The sequence below is a fragment of the Chrysemys picta genome, chromosome 2 (assembly GCF_011386835.1).
Source record: "Chrysemys picta bellii isolate R12L10 chromosome 2, ASM1138683v2, whole genome shotgun sequence".
In the NCBI taxonomy this organism is placed as follows: Eukaryota; Metazoa; Chordata; order Testudines; family Emydidae; genus Chrysemys; species Chrysemys picta.
The window spans coordinates 259,453,841-259,473,953 of record NC_088792.1 but is presented as its reverse complement, the minus strand read 5'-3'; the positions used below and the strand labels follow the sequence as shown (position 1 = coordinate 259,473,953).

The 20,113-nt window shown below is 42.2% G+C and overlaps 2 protein-coding genes across 3 annotated transcripts in view; one reads left to right on the top strand and one right to left on the bottom strand.

Moving 5' to 3' along the window:
* Positions 1-1,090: 1,090 nt before the first annotated feature.
* On the bottom strand, positions 1,091-10,120 carry ENY2 (ENY2 transcription and export complex 2 subunit). Of its 2 annotated transcripts, none has more exons than XM_024105215.3 (5): positions 9,981-10,120; positions 6,415-6,510; positions 4,493-4,563; positions 2,674-2,748; positions 1,091-1,358 (listed from the first exon to the last, which is right to left on the bottom strand). In XM_024105215.3, the coding sequence occupies exons 2-5, from the start codon at positions 6,480-6,482 to the stop codon at positions 1,282-1,284; spliced, it is 291 nt and encodes a 96-aa protein (XP_023960983.1). In that variant the 5' UTR covers positions 6,483-6,510; positions 9,981-10,120; the 3' UTR covers positions 1,091-1,281. The 2 variants fall into 2 exon arrangements, with proteins under 2 accessions (XP_023960983.1, XP_005287330.1); XM_005287273.5 differs by lacking the exon at positions 9,981-10,120 and adding an exon at positions 9,616-9,757.
* NUDCD1 (NudC domain containing 1) overlaps positions 10,057-20,113 on the top strand; it is a 119,099-nt gene continuing 109,042 nt past the window's right edge. Inside the window, exon 1 of the mRNA XM_005287275.5 lies at positions 10,057-10,190. Within this exon, the coding sequence (XP_005287332.1) occupies positions 10,073-10,190 (118 nt within the window). The 5' untranslated portion in view covers positions 10,057-10,072. The remainder of the gene's footprint in view (positions 10,191-20,113) is intronic.

Here is a 20,113-nt window from a genome sequence, read left to right as displayed (position 1 = left end):
CATAAAATCTTGGACATCTCCTACTTCGACGTCACTAATGAAGAGGTCCGCAACATCATCACCCAATACGCTGGGTCATATGAAGACCTCATGTGATGATCGTGAAGAAGTGCAAGCTGACGTGGTACGGCCATGTAACAAGATCATCTGGCCAATCCAAGATCATCCTCCAAGGGACCATACAGGGGAAGAGAAGAAGAGGTAGACAGAAGAAGAGATGGATTGACAAAATAAAAGAGTGGACAGGAATGGACTTCGCAGAGACTCAAGCACTGACACACAATCGTCAGGGATGGTGACAATTGGTTGATTGCTCATCAATGGTGGTGCCCTAACGACCAATGCGATTATGGGAGTGATGATTATGATTGTAAGTTATTTCAGCACAATTATTTATTGTTTTAATTTGTGTCTGTTCTAGTCAGAATTTTAGATTCATCAGCTTGATGAAAAAAAAAAATTGCCAGTATGTAGTATCTTTATCCAGAAGGGCCTCAGTATATGAAGTATACTGAAGCATATCTGGATCTCATACACCACTGGAAAGCTGTAAGGGTGAAACACTGCAGTTGTTACGCAGCAGTAGCAGCATTTCTTTTTAACTAAAGAAAGAAGTTAAAGCATCTTTTGGTAAAGTTGGAATGTGGATCCAGGTTCAATTATTATCCAGAAGTCCTATAAATTATATACCAAAAAAAACTCCAAAGAAAGCACTTTTTGTAACTTTCTATCACCATATGGGATATTGGTTAAGTACTTGGTGGCAAGAATGTCATCAACAGAATTTTGTACAGAGTCCTTATTTTCCTTGGTGCTATCCAACTATTAACCATACTAAACAGGATTTATACAATAGAATACTGTGTTCTATTGTCCAGATATTTACTTTTTTCAGATCTGCATTTCTATTATATTTACACACAATTTTGAAAGAGTGAATGTGTTTGTACTTACCAGGTTCATGTATTCAAAAATCATAAAAAATGCATTGACTTAATGTAATGACTTAGTGCAAAGTAGCAAAAGATGCCTGGAAATTAACATGTCACCAGCTTAATATAACAGAAGATGAGAGCCTTCAAAACACACATAACCACAAAAGTTTTTTTTTTTTAATTAAAACAGCAAGTTTAAGAAATTAATGCAGTGTAATGAAACACTTGTAACTAATCATACAAAAATGAACTTAAATTCTAAAACATGAAAAATGTATTCCAATTTCTGGCATGATTTACATAATACAGAAACACAAAAATACTGTACTCAGAATTAATGTCAATCTTAAAGACTGGCATGCTGGGCAAGGAAGGTTCTTATTCTTTGTAGGAGTTCTTTCTTTACACTGTCTGGTACCAAGGCTGAAATACAAATAAAAAAAGCAGGTAAGAAATAGGAGAAAAAGAAAAAGATATATGCAGCGCAGTATATCATAAGTTGCCCCTGCAATTCTATTGATGCATGATAGACTTTTCTAGAACGCCACCAAGCCAATTCAGCAGTCTCCTGTTGGGGTTGGAGAGCAGAAGAAGGAAGGATTTATATTTGGCAATAGGTGAGATGCAATCAGCAGCAAAGGATTTGACTCACTTTATACCCCATAAGCTCTGTTCTCAAACTGAAGAGCTAGGGCAGCAGTTCTCAAATTTCATTGCACCCTTCTGACAACGCAACTCCTTTCTGACAACAAAAATTACTACATGACCTCAGGAGGGAGTACCGAAACCTGAGCTTGCCCAAGCAGGCAGGGGTGAGGGGCGAGAAAGGCCAAGCCCCACTGCCCCAGGCTGGCAAGCTGGCCAAAGCTGAAGCCCAAGGGCTTCCCTGGGCAGGGGACCTATAACCTGAGCCCAGCCAAGCCAAGACCTTGGGCTTCAGCCCTAGGGCGGTGGGGCTCGGGCTTTGGCCTCTGGTCCCAGCAAGTCTAATGCCAGCCCTGGTAAACACATTAAAATGGGGTCCCAACCCACTTTGGGGTCCCGACCCACAGTTTGAGAACTGCTGAGCTAGGGGAATTCTATCATGGTGAATAGCCAGGGGCCGAGAACAGGAATTCAGAAGTTTCATTTCTGAGCATATTAAATAGGCTTTTTTTGTTAGTTTGTTTATTAGCAGCTTTATCTTCTTTAACACTAGAGGTTTTCTAGATGGCCTGACTGGCTGTGGGGCAACTGAATGGACTGCAAAAAGGAGTCCATAACACAAAGCACTTTTCTTCATGAGATGCAAATTGTCTCTCTTGCTGCTGCTCTTGTTATCTCCCCCTGATATTCCACTGCCCTGTTAACCCAGCCTCACAGAGGTCTCCAGCCAAAACAACAGAGATATGAACACATCTCTCCCATACACCACACACACAATTCTACTATGGTCAATGAGACTACTGGGGCATTTAATTGTTAAGCAGATTTTTCTGTCTTTTTAAAAGAAAGTTACATATAAAAAGATTTATTTTAAATACATGAGTCAGCGCAGAAACGATAAGGCTTTCATGGCAATATGAATTTACACATGTAGCCCATTTGTGATTACTAGTTAGACTATATTATATTTTCCTCTATATGCAATGTGTTAAAGTTATTGGTGCTTAGACAAAGTTTCTAGAGTATTTAAATGTGTAAGCTTAGTGTGGCATTAATGGTTATTTTTTGCATTAAATGACATTACTTTTCTTACCTCTACCTTTGGGAGTGATTTCTGCCACCAAGTCATCAACAGTAACATGCTCTAACCCCTTTTCTTTGATTACATCTAGGGAAGACCAAGAAAACCACCTGAATAGTTTAAATCCATTCATTAGAAAAACAGGCCTATTCAAATATTATAATACAAAACCTGCATATGTAGGTTAATCATATATATGTAATCCTATATATCATCATCATATATATGTTATCCTACTGTGGATTTAGTCTAATTCATATTATGGCATTCAGATTACTATATCATGGGCTTGGTATAAGAACCTGAAAAGATAAGTGCACAAATCAATAAGCTCACTTGACCACTATTTAGCAAATCTATTCTGTATATACCAATGATAGGCACTGTCTGGGCATGTAGCAATGCAGCAATTATTTACAAGTCTTTGAACTGCAGCCAGAATAAGTCTCTAATTTCAGTTAAATATTATATGTAACATTAACCAGAAGCACAATTGTAAAGATTTGAAGACAATTAAAGAGATAAACACACTAATACTATACTGTCAATTGCTCAGGAATATAGCAGCAATTTTGAAAGTACTCCTTTAGAAAGATCAGGTCTATAGCAAACATGTTCACAGTATTCTCCCTGTTCATGTTTTAGTGTGTTCATATGCATATTAGGATTATTTTTCAGAAAATCACTTTCCTTAAATATAGTAAATACTTTTGGGAAATGCAGAACCCAATGGTGAAAGGAATTTCAACTTTGATCAGCATAGTTCTGCACTGCTGGAATGTGCTCTGCATTTGTAAATAATGACTGTTGTAACCAATACTGTAAAATGTTTCAGTTGAGAACAGAACTGAATAATCCTAGCACTATAAACTACTGAAAACTGTACTGTGACTGCCATCAAAAATGCCATTTGGGCACAGTAAATCTTATCAGAAGAAACTTTAAAAGTCGATATTCAAAGTTTTCTTTGTTTTGCTTTTAACAGGAAAACAATCATGTGCTGGTTTAGAAAGCCCCCCATGGAAACTGACCATTTTGATAATAAGAATTTTATTTAAATGTAATACATTCAGTATTTACCTTTATTATCGACACCTGAAAACAACATTTTGGTAATTAGCAGTTAATCCGATGCTGTTTTCCTTCATCTAAATCGGTGATTTTGTTTTCATGAAAATTTTTCACAAAAAAGAAATAAATGCACAAACTCTCCTCCCTCCCATACAAACACATCTGCAGAAAAGATCTTAGTTGTCCTGGGAGGTATCAATGGTTTTTAAATAAATTTTATCTAGCACAGACTATGATTTATGGCATACCTCTCTGCTTGCTGCTTTTATCCTCTTGTGACATGAAAATGACTTGTCAAAATGAAAAACTGTATCGGAATCAGTTCTTTAGACGTTAGCAATCAAGCAGTCACACATTTTAGAAGCTTAAATACAACAGACCTTGGCAACTATAATGAAGTCCAAATCAGAGGAAATTTCAAAAAGTCAGCATCAGCCAAAGATGTGAAAATGCATTTTGGGCTACCCAGGTTGCCTGAGAATTGGTGAACAGAGATACATCCAAGATGATTCCAAAACTACAAATCACCAGTGTGAGTACAGCTGTAGTGAGAAAGTATCCCATAAGAAAGCATTCATACCCTGCCTCCAAAATTTGTCTGAGATGCTCTCTTGCTCAATAGCATCATCTCTATCTTATTCACACTGACCTTCAGGTAGTCAAGCTTTCATCTGGAACTCTTATTTGGCTAGAAGTGATATATCTATTCTCTTACCTTAGGCAATAACTAAGGGTGTTGAATGTAGTTAACCTTAATTACCTTTACAGTGTGCCTTCAACTGATCCTTCCAGCCACATTCAATTAATTTGGCTCTCAGCAGCTCTTTAAGGCTGTAAAGATGACAAAGTAAACTTACTAGAAGAAAAAGTGTTTTTAACTGCAAAGAAAGAATATTTCACTTCAAAACAGGTTATAAAAAATACATCACTGTAAGCCTTTGTAGGCACAGCTGCACACTAACTCATGCTGGGAAATAAAATAAGCTACTGTATTCAAAGGGATCCAAGATGGCCAGGAGTAAGTGTAAGTGACGTGATTTCAAAGAAACACTTGTAACTCTGAATTTGAAGTATCCAAACTATGTTTTCATTGGAGATTTAAACTGGGCAGTGAATATCCTATGATATTTTTATCATCAGAGAAGTCTGGGAAAGGGGGAACGTGCCTGGTATATAACCTCATCTCAACAAAATCAACAAGTGCAGAACAAAACTGAAAAGGATTCAAGACAGTTTCACTCTATTTTGTTCCTTCAGCTATTGGTGAAGGAGCACAGGAGTAACCCTCCTTTACCCTCAGGGGGTACGCTGGATATGGGAAAGCAGCAGACTAATAAGTAAAGAGGTGAAGGAGAAACAAATTAAAATAAGATGTGGTAAACTAGCATAGTGGCTTAGTAGCAGAAATTTCAGTCCTTTACTACATGGGCTGGGAGCGCACTTAGCCTTCGACCATCCTGCTTTGCTCAAGCCATCCCCCATTTTTGACTGAAGGAGTTGGCCCAGCAGTCTGAAGTGTGAAGTCTAGTCCTCTTTGACCAGTAGAATGTTAAGAGGTAAGATGTTTGGATGAGGAAGGACAAGGTAGGGGATTCTGGAAGACCAAATTAAAACCAATTGTGGTTGCTTTGCTGTTTTGGATAATCTGAATTCAAGAAAAAATTCTACTGCTCCACCACTGTGTGTAACAGAACACAATCCTGATACTGTGCTTAGATTTTATTTGTGCAATAATATTTTAGGGAAACAATTTCTCTCCACTCCTCCTGCCAAAAAAGTTGATAAAAACTTATTTTACTCTGATTTAAGAGTAAACAATGCCTCATTATCCTTTTAAGCATCCTAGTAGCAAGTGTGCATTTTTTCAAAGCACTATTCTAAAATACATCATCACAACTAGGAGGGGAACAAGCGAAAAGTAACATGGCAGTGATTCACAAAACATGATAATGGGAAGGAAAATGTCCATGAGAGAGGACCTCTCTCTTTCAAGGGTCTCAGAAAATGAAGGAGTTGGAGATCCACTGATGCAAGGGATTTTAAACTTAGAACATTCTGACAAAGAGGGAGAAACTGTGCATATAGTATGAAGGATGAAAGAGAGGGAAGAGGAAGAAGAGAGTTGAGAAAGCAAAGAAAATAAGTTCTAGCTTAGAAATTCTATTATCCAGTCTCTTCTGGCTACCAATTCACTGTTAACTAGATAGCTGAAAGTCTAAATGAGAGATATTCATGTTCTTCTCTCATACAGAAGCATGAGGGAAGAAATTCGAACACAGAAAAAGGAAACTGCACCTCTCCCTCTTGGCCCAAAAAAAGAATAAATTGCAACATCGTTGTTTAATGGTGTAATTTTAGATCCAATAAAGATGTTTTCTCCATTAACAACAACCCTGGTGTTCACTTGGGATTTATAAGCCAACTTTCCCACCTCTTATTATTTTACCAGTTTTTTGTTTTAGTTAAAAACTGGCCGAGAGGGTTTATTTTTCCTTACTTTTGAATATTTTAATTAAGTCTTCTTTACTGGTATAATACACAAGATTTTCCCAACTGTTTTGCAGCATTTACAATCATAGAAGGGATTTCGCCTTTTTTACTTTTTAGGACATCCTTCATGCTATGTCATTTTATGACATTTAATGAGCATAAAAACCATATAAGAAAAAAAAATCTACTTACCGTTCTCGCTCTCCTGTTTCTATTAGTTTTTGGTTAATAGTTGCTCTCATCTGTGCATCTTTATTCATTTTGAAAACCTAGATTTCCACAGCAAATCTATAATTATATAAAAAAGATTTTTTAATAACATTGCTTACTAGTCATTTGCAACATAAGAAAACATGTATGTAATTAAACAATTAAGTTTCCCTTATGCTCTCTACAGTCTGTTAGGCCTGGTCTACAGTAGAAAATTAGGTCGGCTTAAGGTGTGGAAAATCCTCTCCCTTGAGTAGCATTGTTAAACCAACCTAGGTCCCCATGTATACAGTACTAGATTGACAGAAGAATTCTTTCGGCAATCTGGCAACCATCTCAAAAAGGTGGATTACCAATAGGAGAACCCCTCCTGTCAGCATAGGCAGCACCTACACTGAAGCACTACAGCGGCACAGCTGCAGCATTTTGAGTGTAACCCCTCAGTTTTTGGCATTTGTTTAATTTACAATTAGACAAGAGAAAGATGTTAACTCAACTTACTGAAGACAGTCATAATAAGTCATCAGTCACACATTGTTTATATCAGAAATACTAATTAACAGAACTCAGCAAGGTGATCACATATGAATGAACCTTACTGTCCTCACATACATTCAGAAACTACTGTTCACTGCTGATGACCCAGTCAAACTGTATACAATAATCTTTGCTTCCTGATTAACTAGTGTTTTCTGCACATTCACCTCCACTTTAGAATTCTGGTAAAAAGAGAAAAAACTGTCACAGTTCTTAAAGTTGTGTGCAGTGGTGCTGTAGCAATGTTGGTCCCAGGATATTTGAGTCGCAAGGTGGGTGAGGTAATATCTTTTGTTGGATCAACTTCTGTTGGTAAGATAAGCTACTGAACTTAGACAGAGCTCTTCTTCAGACCAGAAGAGCTCCATCTAAGCTCAAAAGCTTGTCTCCATCACCAACAGAAGTTGGTCCAATACAGTAGAATCTCAGAGTTCTGAACACCTCAGGAATGGAGATTGTTCATAACTCTGAACAAAACGTTATGGTTGTTCTTTCAAACGTTTACAACTGAACATTGACTTAATACAGCTTTGAAACTTTAGTATTCAGAAGAAAAATGCTGCTTTTACCCATCTTAATTTAAATAAAACAGGGGTTCTCAAACTGGGGGTCGAGACCCCTCAGGGGGTCACGAGGTCATTACATGGGGGGTCACGAGCTGTCAACCTCCACCCCAAACCCAGCTTGCCTCCAGCATTTATAATGGTGTTAAATATATTTAAAAGGGTGTTTAATTTATTGGGGGGGGGTCACACTCAGAGGCTTGCGATATGAAAGCGGTCGCCAGTAAAAAAGTTTGAGACCCACTGAAATAAAACAAGCATAGAAACAGTTTCCTTACCTTGTCAATTTTTTTTTAAACTTTCCCTTTTTCTTTTTTAGTAGTTTACATTTAATACAGTACTATACCATATTTGCTTTTTTTTGGTCTCTGCTGCTGCCTGATTGCATACTTGCAGTTCCAAATGAGTAACTCCAGTGTTCATAACTCTGAGGTTCTATTGTAAAAGATATTACCTCATTCACCTTGTCTCTCTACAGTTATTAAATTCATGGCTCTAATAAGAGATTGCCAGATATTTTGATGAAGGTATGTAGAAAACTTTTGTTCCTAAATACCAGAGCTGCCTGTGATAATATGTACACATGATAATTTCTCCACCACTAAAGGAAAGGGAGGACAGATAAACAAATATAGTTTAATTTTCATAAAAGAACTAACTGAACTCACTTGAGCCACTTCATACCCATAACTTTATCACCTTACCTCGAGATCTGGTATTTCAGCCCTGATTTGAGGAAAGGCTGCTTGCTACCTGCCCTGAACTATGGAGTGGTTCTATGACATGGTCAAATAAGAAACTGGAGACCATCAAATTCAGCTGTGCTTGTGTCACTCCTACTGAGCTGATTGCTCTCACCTCCCTGTGTAATGATGCAACAGCCAGCACCAGGACGGCAACAGCCAGCACCAGGACGGCAGCACAGATTTAGCAAAGTGGGGGTGAGGTACTATAAAGTTAGATTTCAGAGTAGCAGCCGTGTTAGTCTGTATCCGCAAAAAGAACAGGAGTACTTGTGGCACCTTAGAGACTAACAAATTTATTAGAGCATAAGCTTTCGTGGACTACAGCCCACTTCTTTGGATGCGGGCTGTAGTCCACGAAAGCTTATGCTCTAATAAATTTGTTAGTCTCTAAGGTGCCACAAGTACTCCTGTTCTTTTTATAAAGTTAGAAGAGCGGAGTTTCATCTGTTAGTCTTTAAGGTGCCACCAGACTCCTTGTTGAGTTTCAGATAACGTTCAACCAGAGGGCCTTTGTACCCCCCACCCCCGAGCCTCCACAGGGTAGAGACTCCATAGCACATCTGATGGAGAGGGAAAACCAGCACCACTCCCCCATAACCTGCCGTCTCCCTACCCACAGCCAGTGACCAGACCCCCTCCCTCCCTCCCTCCCAGCTAGTTACCTGTCTTCTCCCTCCCAACTTCCACCATCAGCCAGTGACCAGACCCTTTACTCCCCCACTTCCCCGCCCAGTGACCTATCTTCTCCCCACCCAGTGATCATCCCCCCCGGGCAATATGACCAGACCCCACTTCTCTCCAGCCAGTGACCTGCCTTCTCCCCATCCCCCCTGCCAGCGAGTGACCCGCCCCTCCCGACCTTCCCCCAGGCCCTGTGGGTCGGGGCTAGGGTGACAAGACAACAACTGTGAAAAAACGGGACAGGGGGCCGGGGAGTAATAGGCGCCTATATAAGAAAAAAGTTCCCCAAAACAGGACTGTAGGACTCTCTGTTCCTTTAAAACCAGGACATCTGGTAACCCTAGTCGGGGCTGAGCTACACCCACTGCGGGGGAGGGGTAGCCACAGCGCCACCGCCAGGCCCGGGGAGCACGGCGCCAAGCCAAGGCTCGCAGGAGCCCCAGAGCCAGGCCAGCCACTATGGCAGCCCTTTGCGCCCCGCGGCGTGGGGAAGCGCGGGCCTGGCCCCAGAGCCGGGAACCCAGCCGCGCGGCGCGGGTGGGGGCGGGAACTTCAGGCCGAGCCCCGCGGCTCCCTGCCCACTCTGAGCGCGCCCCCGGCCCCTCCTGCGGAGAGTCGAACCCCGCGACCGGTTCGCTCAGGACCCCGGGACTCACCCCCGCGGCGGCGCGCCCAGCTCTGTGGGAGGAGAAGGCGACGCCGTCTCCCAGGGAGAACCCAGCCCTGCCAAACTCCTGCCCTTCCCTTCGCGCGGGGTACCTTGGGAAATGGAGTCCGGGACAACGTCGTCCCTTGCTCAATTTAAAAACTACAACTCCCAGTATGCCCTAAGGTTTGGGCGCTCGGACGTGCCGGTGCCCTAGGAGGCTAGAACTACAACTCCCAGCATGCCCCACGTTCTGGCCACCCCTGTGCGGCATACAACTCCCGACATGCCTGGCGACTGACAGCAGCGATCCCTTGCGGTTAGAGCCCTAAAACTACCATTCCCATGGTGCTCCACGCTCTGCATGCTCCTTACCTGAGCCAGTGAGGCGCCTCGCTTCACGCACACAGTTTCCTTCCAAACTTTCTTCCTCGTCGCAGGCAATAACTCCGGGCCTGGCCGGGGGGATGGAGGCGGCGGCCAACTGCTCCCTGCGCGTGAAGCGGCTGCTCTTGGACCCCAAGTTCGAGGGCTACAAGCTCTCCCTGGAGCCGCTGGCCTGCTACCAGCTGGGGCTGGACTCGGGTGAGGGGCGCTGGGGAAACGTGGCGGCGGGGGCGCGGCCGCGGAAGGGCAGGGGCGCAGGGGAGGAGGGGTCTTGGGGCTCCTGAGTGGGGAGATGCTGCTGGCAGGGGAGCCCCGGCGCGGCAGCGCTGCGGGGGCTGGGTCTCTCCTTGCAGGAGCCGGCGTTTGTTTGCCCTGGCTGAAGCCTTCTCCCCGCCGCGGGTTGCTTTGCTCTGCCCCAGCTGCTGGCCCCCAGGCAGAGGTGGCTGCCCGTCCGTGCGGGGTAAAGTCATTCCCGCCCCAGGTGGCTGGCAAGCTGCTATTGTGCTCGCCTGCAGGGCAGGTTTTGGGTAAACGTTCTCCGGGGCCTTGGGACAATCCCTCGCCACGGAAAGCCCCAGGCCGGCTGGGAAACTTTTAAGGTGTGTGTTCCAGGTTTGGGGGCATTCGCCTCTAGAGCTACGTGTGCAGTACAGGCAGAGTCGCCTGTGTGGTCAGGGTTGTCATCCTTGGCTGATAGAGCTGTGCTGGCAGAAGTCTCTAGTACTCCAGGTGTAGGCCTGTGCTTTCTCTAGAGCCTCTGTCAGTCTGCAAGTAACTTCTGAGTTTTGTTGGCTTTGGGGTTTTTAGCATTTCATCGTTAATATTTCGTTAACACATGGTTGTGGCTGTAATACTCCCCTCTCCCCATACGCCTTCATCAGTAGTATAGTGATGTCCTCGGCTCTTTGAGCGCTGGTCAAGTGAAAAATTCTCTGGTCCTTGGAGCCTGCACTGGGCTCCATCTTTTATATCAACCTCTTCCTAATAGGTGTCCTGATGAATTTGAAGCCCTCAGATCTTCTGGTTTCTGGAAGGGAAGGAGGAGCCCATTTTTTACCTTCCCATTCTGAGACTTCTGACAGTCTGTCTCCCAGACTCCTACGGGTTGAGGTTTCTCTGTACTTTTCCCTCAGCCTGTATTTTTTGGGAGTCCTTGTTCTGGGTGAACAGTGCTAGTGTCTGTCTTTATATCCCGCCTTAAGATCTGAACAGTCGCAGATGAAATTTACATGTTCTTTGTTAGTTTCAAAGCTGCTCACAGAACAGTAGCTCTGAAACTGACCTTGAGGTCTTCTAATTTCACTCTTTCAGCTGCTTGGGAAAATTATGAGCAGTAGCAGAGATACAGACCCTAGTATTGCCAACCTTAAGTGTTTAAAAATCATGAACTGGACTTCAAAATCATAAGATTACCTTAAAAATTCATGAGAGTTTTAAAAACTTTTTTTTTTTTCCTTTTGGTTTTTGAGTCTGTGTGGTTCATGCATCTGAAGAAGTGGGGGTTTTTTTACCCCTGAGAGCTTATGCCCAAAAATCTGTTAGTCTTTAAGGTGCCTCTGGATTCCTCGTTGTTTGTGTGGTTCATGTTTTCAAGCTTTGTCTCTTCAGTCATAAGTGCTAAAGATGTATTATTTTTTTTTAAATGGAAGCTGAGATTTTTATATAAAATGGCTATAAGATGGAACTTTAAGAAAAACACTAAATGTTATGAGATTTGGGGGAGGGAGAATTAAAATTAGCATCACCAAAACAACGCTGCATTGGTTTATGCTTGGTTAGCATTTGGAAGGTTACCTGCACAATCAACAGTGCTGGGGATATTATTATTATTTTTTTTTTAACTTAAAGTTTGAATTTTACAGAATTTGATGTTTGAGGCTTGGAAAAATTGCCAGTTGTCATTGTAATGCAGTTAACAAATAGTGCCTAGAGGCCTCAGTTAGGGATCAGAGTACCATTGTGCTAGACACTGTACAAACGGCAAATAAAAATAGATCCTGCCCCTGAGAGCTCGCAGTCTAAGATTATGATTGGACCCGTCAGGTGAAGAAATAGAAGAAATTGAGGCATGGAATGGGAGGAGAAGATGAAGGTAAATGACTGTATTTTGTGTATGTCTTTAATTTTTTTACTATAAATGTAGCTGAGTTGCAAAGTTTGTCTGTGGAGGTTTCAGAAGCTGGTCTTCAGAAAACCTTTGATTTATTTTATAAATGGTAGGTCAATTACTTTTCCACCCAGGTTACAATTTCTTAGTCCTGTATATAGTAGGGTCTAATTTTTATCACTGAAGCTCTCAATATCTGAGCCCAACATGTGGTCAGAAAGGAAAATGGCTTATTCAACTGATAGAGTTCTATTTATAATTAAAATCAATATGCATAGTAATAATGCACTGTATTGTTTCATGTTTCAGGGCATGTCTTGTAATAAAACATTAATCATGTTGTCATGGGCAAAACATCTTATTGATCAGTTTTGATTCCATACTTTGTAAATCTTTTATAAATAAGATGTTTTAGGACTGTAAAGTGCTTTAACTTTAAAAGCAAGACTTTAATGTTCAGCCCATGCAAAAAGCACATTAGACATAGCTGTAGTTTTAGTTGATGGTTTTGGAGTAGCTGAAATCTAAGTCCTTGTGTAGTTTATTATTTTATATTATAGTAATGACCAAAATATGCTAGGTGCTGTACAGTAGAAAGACAGAGACCCTGTCCTGAAGAAGTTGTAGTCTGAGGACTTAATCCTGCACTGGGGACCCTGAGATTGAATCCTGTGCATGTGTGGAGTCCTATTGAAGTCATGAGGTGTAATCATGGAGTTCAATATGCTGTACTGGAGGAACCTAAGAGTATTGCAATAGTGAAGGCTTCCTGAAGATGCATGCAGAGATGTTTGCAGTATTCTATTCTGGCAGCACTTCTTAGATGATGGCAGTAATAAGATCAGTAAAAGAACCTCAAACACTGATGCGTGGAACTTTATTCATGAGAGTACATTAGAACCTGTGTGATGGCCAAAATCAGAGGCAGGAAAGTGGCCTAAATAGACCAGTTGTCTGATCTGGAATTCTTGCTCTTATGTATTATATATGTGTATTTATTTTATGTTTCGGTTTACTGTACAGACTGAACCTTGGGGTAATTTATTTGGTAGAGTCTGTTCCATCGGAGTTTCTTGTCCACTTTTTGTTAGACACTTATAATGCAGTATCAGTTTACATTGCTGTGAAGTTATTGATAAACAGTTATGTTAATACTGTTTGACTTCATCAGGGCTTTTCTTTTACAATTGAGTTTGATAAGAGAAAGAAATCTATTGTATAAGCACATGAATGTAAGACTTCAGGTATACCATGAGCACACACAAACTGTTAAGACTATTATTAAGGTTGTAAAACTAAGCACTCAAAGTTAGCAAAAGCCAGAATTAAGGTTGCCAATGCAACTTTAATTTGGCCTCCTTTTGTGTATGCATTCTGATAGTCACATACAATTTTTTTCCACAGGACCCCCTAATGTATTGACATTTTTTTGTGTGTAAATTGAAAGCTAGTTTAAAAAAGTAAACTGAAAGGACAAATTCCATCACATTATGTTGACACTCACATGGTTCATCAGCAGGGTTGGAACCTTCAGATCCACTGCATAGACCTCTGCTATTTGAGCTTATGGAGTAACTAATAGCATTAGTAGGTTGTCATTCTCTGTGTGGACCAGCACTAGAGGTGGGATGGGACACTTGGCCAGTTAGTTTCACAGATATTTTCTGTCAGCAGAGGAATGGTGAGACTCAAATCTTGGATTCCATTAAGATTAGAAGGAAGTATATTCTAGTCGGCACAGATTGTTCTGTCCTAGGCCTTGGCTACACTGGCGCTGTACAGCGCTGCAACTTGCTGCGCTCAGGGGTGTGAAAACGCCCCACCCCCACCCCCCCAAGCGCAGCGAGTACAGCGCTGTAAAGCGCCAGTGTAATCCGAGCCTGCAGCGCTGCACGCTATTCCGCTCGCAGCGCTGCACGCTATTCCGCTCGCAGCGCTGCACGCTATTCCGCTCGCAGCGCTGCACGCTATTCCGCTCGCAGCGCTGCACGCTATTCCGCTCGCAGCGCTGCACGCTATTCCCCTCGCAGCGCTGCACGCTATTCCCCTCGCAGCGCTGCACGCTATTCCCCTCGCAGCGCTGCACGCTATTCCCCTCGCAGCGCTGGGAAGTCCTGAGTGTAGCCAAGGCCCTAGTTCTGTGTCTTCCCCCACCTCAGGCTCCTCATCTCAGTCCCATTCTCTTCCCCTAGCTAGTCCCAGTCTCCTCCACTCCTTGGGCTTCTCATCCTACTCCCAATCCCTACCCATGGCTCTTCATCTGATCTCGGTCTTCCCTCCTTCCACTTTACTGGTTCGCAGTCTCCCAACTCCTCATTCCAATCCCTCATTCCCACCCCCAGCTTCCAGTTCCAGTCTCCACACCTGGCTTCATGTCAGTGATCCAGTGCTGGTTTCCTTCTCCTCCTCCGTGCCACACCCCAGTCCTATCCACAACTCAGGTTCCTCCCTTGTTCCGTCTGCATTCGAACCAGGCAGCTCCCTTCTCCACTTTGATTGAGCTCAGCAAGGAGGCATTAAGAATACAGAAGAGACAGGCTCCTTGCTGTCCATTCAGGTGCCCAGTCCCAGACTGGAGCATGTTCAGTGTGGATGAGATCTTTAGTGAATTGAATTGCTAAAATATAGGAAATCTTTCCTGAGCATGTGTAAACTGATTTTTACAAAGGCTTTTAACTTAACCAAATATAGGTGGATTTTCACAGGGATTGCAAAAAGCACTTCCATAATGCAAAAGTCCCACCCAATGCCAAATTTTAAATCCCTGCGCCAAAGCATGCTCCAAAGCATGGGGGCACTAGAGCAGTTCAGAAAAGGTCTCCAGCATGTTTTAATGTGTACAATAATGTATTTTTCCTAGTTTCCCTCTCAGACATGGCTGAATCATTTTGGCTGAAATTTTAATAAAATTAAAAAAAAAAAAAAAAGTCAGCCTGAGGCAGACTCCCAGCCTGAAAATTTCAGTCTAAACAAAAGTGTCCACAAGCTGACTTAAATATGATGCGTCTGTGTCCAATATGGGTGCAAAAGAAAACCATTTCATTTTGACTGTATAATTTGCACATTAAAAAAATACTCACTAATCTTTTTTTAAGTATAAATAAATGGAGGTAAACATAATGAGAGACTTTTTTCCCTCCAGAAATGTCTGAACATGGATGAAAGTGTCATCTAATTAAAAACATGCATTTGACATTTTCTTGATGATCAAACTGGTGTCATCTCTGAAAAATTACTCCTGAGGGCATTCTGTTCCAAAACACTAAAAATTGTGCGCACAATATTTTAAAATTTTGCAGATTTTATTTGTCAGATAAATGTGGAGGCTCCAGCATGGCACTGGGAGCACAGGCCACTGGCTGCACAGAGATGGGAGAGAACTCTGCAGCTCCCCCCAAGGACACGGACTCAGTGGTGAGGCTGTACCCAACCCTGACATGGCGCAAGGACTGGGCCTGCCCCAGAAATGCCCCAGGGCCCTGTCCCTCTGTGCCAGGTGCACTAGGTGTGGGCAGGCAGGCTCAGCCTGGCAGAATCCAAGTGTGGAGGGGCTTAGTAAGGGGGGATCCAGGTGTGAGCTGAGAGGGTTCTGTGTGGGGCAATCTGGATGCAGGCAGCTCAGTGGGGGATGCAGGGGGAATCTGGATACACGGGCTTGTTGGGGGGGATTCTGGGTGCAATGGTAATGGGACTCTGCAGGGGGGTCCAGGTAAAGGTGATTGGGGCTCAGCAGGGGGTGGGAGGGTCTAGGTGTGGGGGGGATAGAGCTTGGCAGGGGGGTCTGGGTGTGTGGGGGTTTTGTGGGGGCCCCAGATGCTGGGGGAGTGGGGCTCAGTGGGGTGGGGATCTGGGTGCAGGTGGCTTGTCTGAGTGGTCCAGATGCAGGGGGGTGAGGCTTGGTAGGAGGCTGCGGATGCACGTAGTTAGGTGGATGGGGGAGCAGCTCCCTATACAGCTATTCCACCCCCTGCAGATGAGGAGCGATGGGCGCAAGAAGCCGGGTGGTGGTGGGGGGGAGTTTGCAGAACTTCCTGCAGCCTGGGGAGAAATCTGGGGGTGAGTCTGAGCCGGCCCCAGATGCTGCGCAGGAGAAGAGGAAGTTCTGTCCTCTCCAGCCCAGCCGGGACTAGCAGCTGAGCCTGGCACAGGGTAGGAGCAACCAGCCAGGTTTTCCCCAGTTCTGCCTTACAGTGATTTACCTCTCTGTCAGCTGCTCTGGGCATCCAGAACATACTGCTGGGGAGAGTTGCATGACTGCTCTTGTGGCTTCCCTTTGCTTCTCTGTCAGAGTCATTTTCCTGCATTGATGCAAATAAATCTGCAGGGGACATGAATGCTGTGCATCTGTAGGGGCACAGAATTCCCCCAAGAGTAAAAAATATTTAAGGAAGTTTGTATGTTGGAGAGCCTAAGGTAATGACTGCTCTCAAACATAAAGAAATCTTCCCATCTGCTGTTACAGCCCCAGCCTAGAAAATAAAAGGATGAGACAACTCTTAAATTATTTCCCAACTTCACTGATTTATTTTAAACAGGGTTATTAAATAATATGGTTATTAAATGTATGTTTATAACTTTTAAAAAAATTGTCTTTTATTGTGAATGTTTTTATATATTATAGCTATGTATGTACATATTATAAACATTCTTTAACTTTGGTGAAAACTTAAGTATTTCATTTGTAAAGGATTTAGAAATTAATTTTTTTCATGACATGTTCTTCTTTACTCTGCAAATTACTCTTTCCTTCATTCTGAATTTCAACTTTAAAAACATTTTTTTTGAAGATGCATCTGCTGAGTGTCATTGTGTGGCAGGCGACAACAAAACTGCACAATAACACAGTCCAGTTTAATGAAATAGGTGTTCCTGTTACAGGGTTCAGAGGCACTGACTGGTCCCCAGAGAACAGGTAACTCCAGTTCAAGTTCTTTCCCTTTCATTATTCCTCTGAGGAAGAGGTATAAGAGAGAGGCTGATAGGGAAACAGAGAATGAATGTCATTGAATAGGCAGGGCTCTACACCTAGACTCATAGAACTGGATTGAACCTCAGGCAGAGGTGTATTTTTCTGTCTTTGTGTCACTTAATTTCTTGTCACAAAAGATATTCCAGAAGAAAATACTGACAAGGTGTTTTTTTTCTACTTCATAATTCCATTGGTTTACATATACTTAATGTAAATTGTTCTTGCAATAGACATAAATCATTTGTGAATGAACCCTTAAAATATTTTCTCTCTTGTAAATTAATATCTGCTGTATTTTGTCTGTCTTAGTCTGTTTTATGATTGCAGTGCACAATAGATCTCATTGGATTAATATCTTTTTTAGTAACTGAATCCAGTAAAAATACTTCACCAATCATTATGTATTTTTCAGATGAATTTTTTTTTCTAGATAACTGTTTTGTATGTCACGTATGAATAAAGGAACACAGAAGCCTGCTTTCCTTAATGGCATGTTCATTGCAGTGATTTAATCCTTACATTCTTTCCATGCTGCCACAGTCCAGTGGTACAGTTATTAATTTAACATTTGTGCTTAATTTCTTAAAGCAGGTTTTAAAACAAAAATAATTATCTAGGAAAATACGTGTGGTCAATAAATAGGAACTTTGTAGCCTACTTGGATCTTCGGAGGGTGGTCCTAGGCCCGCCTGAAACTTTAAGGCCTCAAACTCCCTCAACTGAAGGAGGGGCCACAGAATCAGGACACAACTGCTATATTCGGACAACAAATGAGAGTACGCAGATTGACACCTGCAGAGGATTAATATGACCTTTTTCCAGTGCAGTATTTTGATAAGTATACATGAAGTACCAGGTTTCATCCACAGGGTGGCATTGCAAAGCAAAGAATGGCAGTATATTGGAGCATAGTAAGCACTTCTTGTCCAAAATGAAGGCAAATTTAATAAACAATTTAAAAATGTTTACTAGTAGTTTTCTCAACCTAGAATGTATTGAAGACAATAAAATCTAGAAAAGCTTGTGAGACCGTTACTTTGCTGCTGGTGGTTCATTGGACAAGGCTTATGATGACAGACCTTTATCAGATTTCATTTTTTAAAAATCACTTGTGGGACAATGCCCTATCAATACAGAAAAATAGTATCAATTTAAAAAAAAAAACCCAAAAAACAAATACCAAAACTTTCAAAGGTGGGTAAGGAGGCCTGGTTCCTTCTGAAAGTTCTTGACACTCTTCTTAAAAGGCAAACAAAAACACACTACAGTACTTAGTGCTGATGAAGATGCTGGTTTGAGTGTCCTGGAGGCGCTTTCCCACATTTAAGTAGTTTAAACTTTTTTTGTTTTACTGAAAAAATCCCAGGTTTTACCAAAAAAAATACTTGTTTTTGTTGTTGGTTTTTTCTGGCTGGATTTGAACCAGTGTATCAAAGGCTGTGTTTCCTGAAGCATTCCTGTTCTTCAGAATTATTTTTTTGTAGAAACAACATTTCTTTTCTGACTGATCTGGCTTAAATTTGCAGTTATTTTCTTTTAGCCTAAACTCTGTTCCTGATTTATCTCCTTTAATCTCTTGGCTCCCTTTTTAGTTTTTGCTTTCCTCTTCATCTCTTAGGACTGCCAAGAAAACTTGAGCCTTTAGGACTGTAGAAAGAAAGGGCTAAACTTCCTCTTCGTTTAGGCCCTTCTAACGTAAACACTACCTAAGCATTTGGTAAAATGACAGCAGATGGCACTTGTGCACAGGCTTCTTTTATTTGTAGAACTTGCTTCATTTTATTTACATAGGGCTGAAGAGTTTCTTAAGCAAAACTTTTTGGTATAACCTGAAGGACACTTATTACTATACCTGGGGGGGAATTCTGTGCCAAAAATTAAAAATTCTGCAAAATTTTGCATATTTGTCAAAATAACACAATATAATCATGTCAGTTTCAATTATTTTTCGTAATTTATTTCAAAATACCTGTCAGCAAGTAGGTCTGTAACAATACAGACAACAAAAGTGATACAGCAAAGGTTTTTTGACAAATAGATTTTTTATTAGGCATATTAATACAGAACTATGAGTAATTCATTTAAACTACAATACAGCAATGTATTTCCTGCACCACTCGGAAGCAGTGCAAAGGCTTGGGAGAGTCAGGGTTAATGGAGAAGCTGAGGGAGAGGGAAGTAATTGCTGGGAAGGAGCTTGGGAGTGACTCAGGAGTGTTGCTGGGTGTGGGTGGGGAGAAGTATGGAAAAGGGTTTTCTTTTGGGGGTGTGTTGGGGGGGTGCTGTGGGGAGTTGACCTCCCTGATGCAGACCCTGGCAGGATCCTTAGCCTCTCCCATTCAATCAGGCACATCTGCCTTGTCCCCATGTGTACTTGCACTCCCATTCAGCCCCTGCCCCAGTCTGTCCCCCCACTAGCCCTTCTGAACCCCTGTCTGTGAGTCCCAGCAGCCTCATGTGCCATGCTCTGTCCATATCCCATGCCTCCTCACCTGGCCCTGCAATCAGGGTGCCATGAGGAATGCAGACTCTCCTCCTCCCTATCGGCTGCTGGTCAGCAAGCAGGCTGTCCTCAGTTCTGGTGCCACAGCAGCCCCTGGCAGGTGAAAGGCATAACTGCAGTGCCTCTTTAGCAGAATGTATTTTCTATGCAGGAAAAAAAATCTTCAGGGGACATGAATTCTGCATGTCCACAGTGGTGCAGTATTCCCCCAGGAGTAGTTTGCCATAATCTTATTTCAGTTATTTAATATAACCATTAATTTGGACATTTAAAATAAAGTACAACATGAGACCTTAAGTCCCACACTTGGGACCTGTTTAATAACATCTCAATTTCATACAATACCTGGATCCCATTAATAGATGCTTTATATAAAGTAGTTTCAGATGTTCAGTGCTTTCTGAAATTATTTCAGGAGGGAAATAAAACAAATTAGTCCATTCACTGAAGCACATATTCAAACCATCCAGTATCTTGAGTAATTGGTCATTCCAGATCAATATATTCTTTTTGTATGCTCCAAGAGCTCTGTCCCCCATTCT

Bases quoted from the DNA above. Each gene is read 5' to 3' on its own strand.
- ENY2 (XM_024105215.3), bottom strand. From the start codon at position 6,482: ATGAATAAAGATGCACAGATGAGAGCAACTATTAACCAAAAACTAATA. The intron at 2,749-4,492 runs GTAATTAAGGTT...GGTCTTCCCTAG, and splicing joins GTTGAAGGCACACTGTAAAG to ATGTAATCAAAGAAAAGGGG. The intron at 1,359-2,673 runs GTAAGAAAAGTA...TTTGTATTTCAG, and splicing joins AATCACTCCCAAAGGTAGAG to CCTTGGTACCAGACAGTGTA.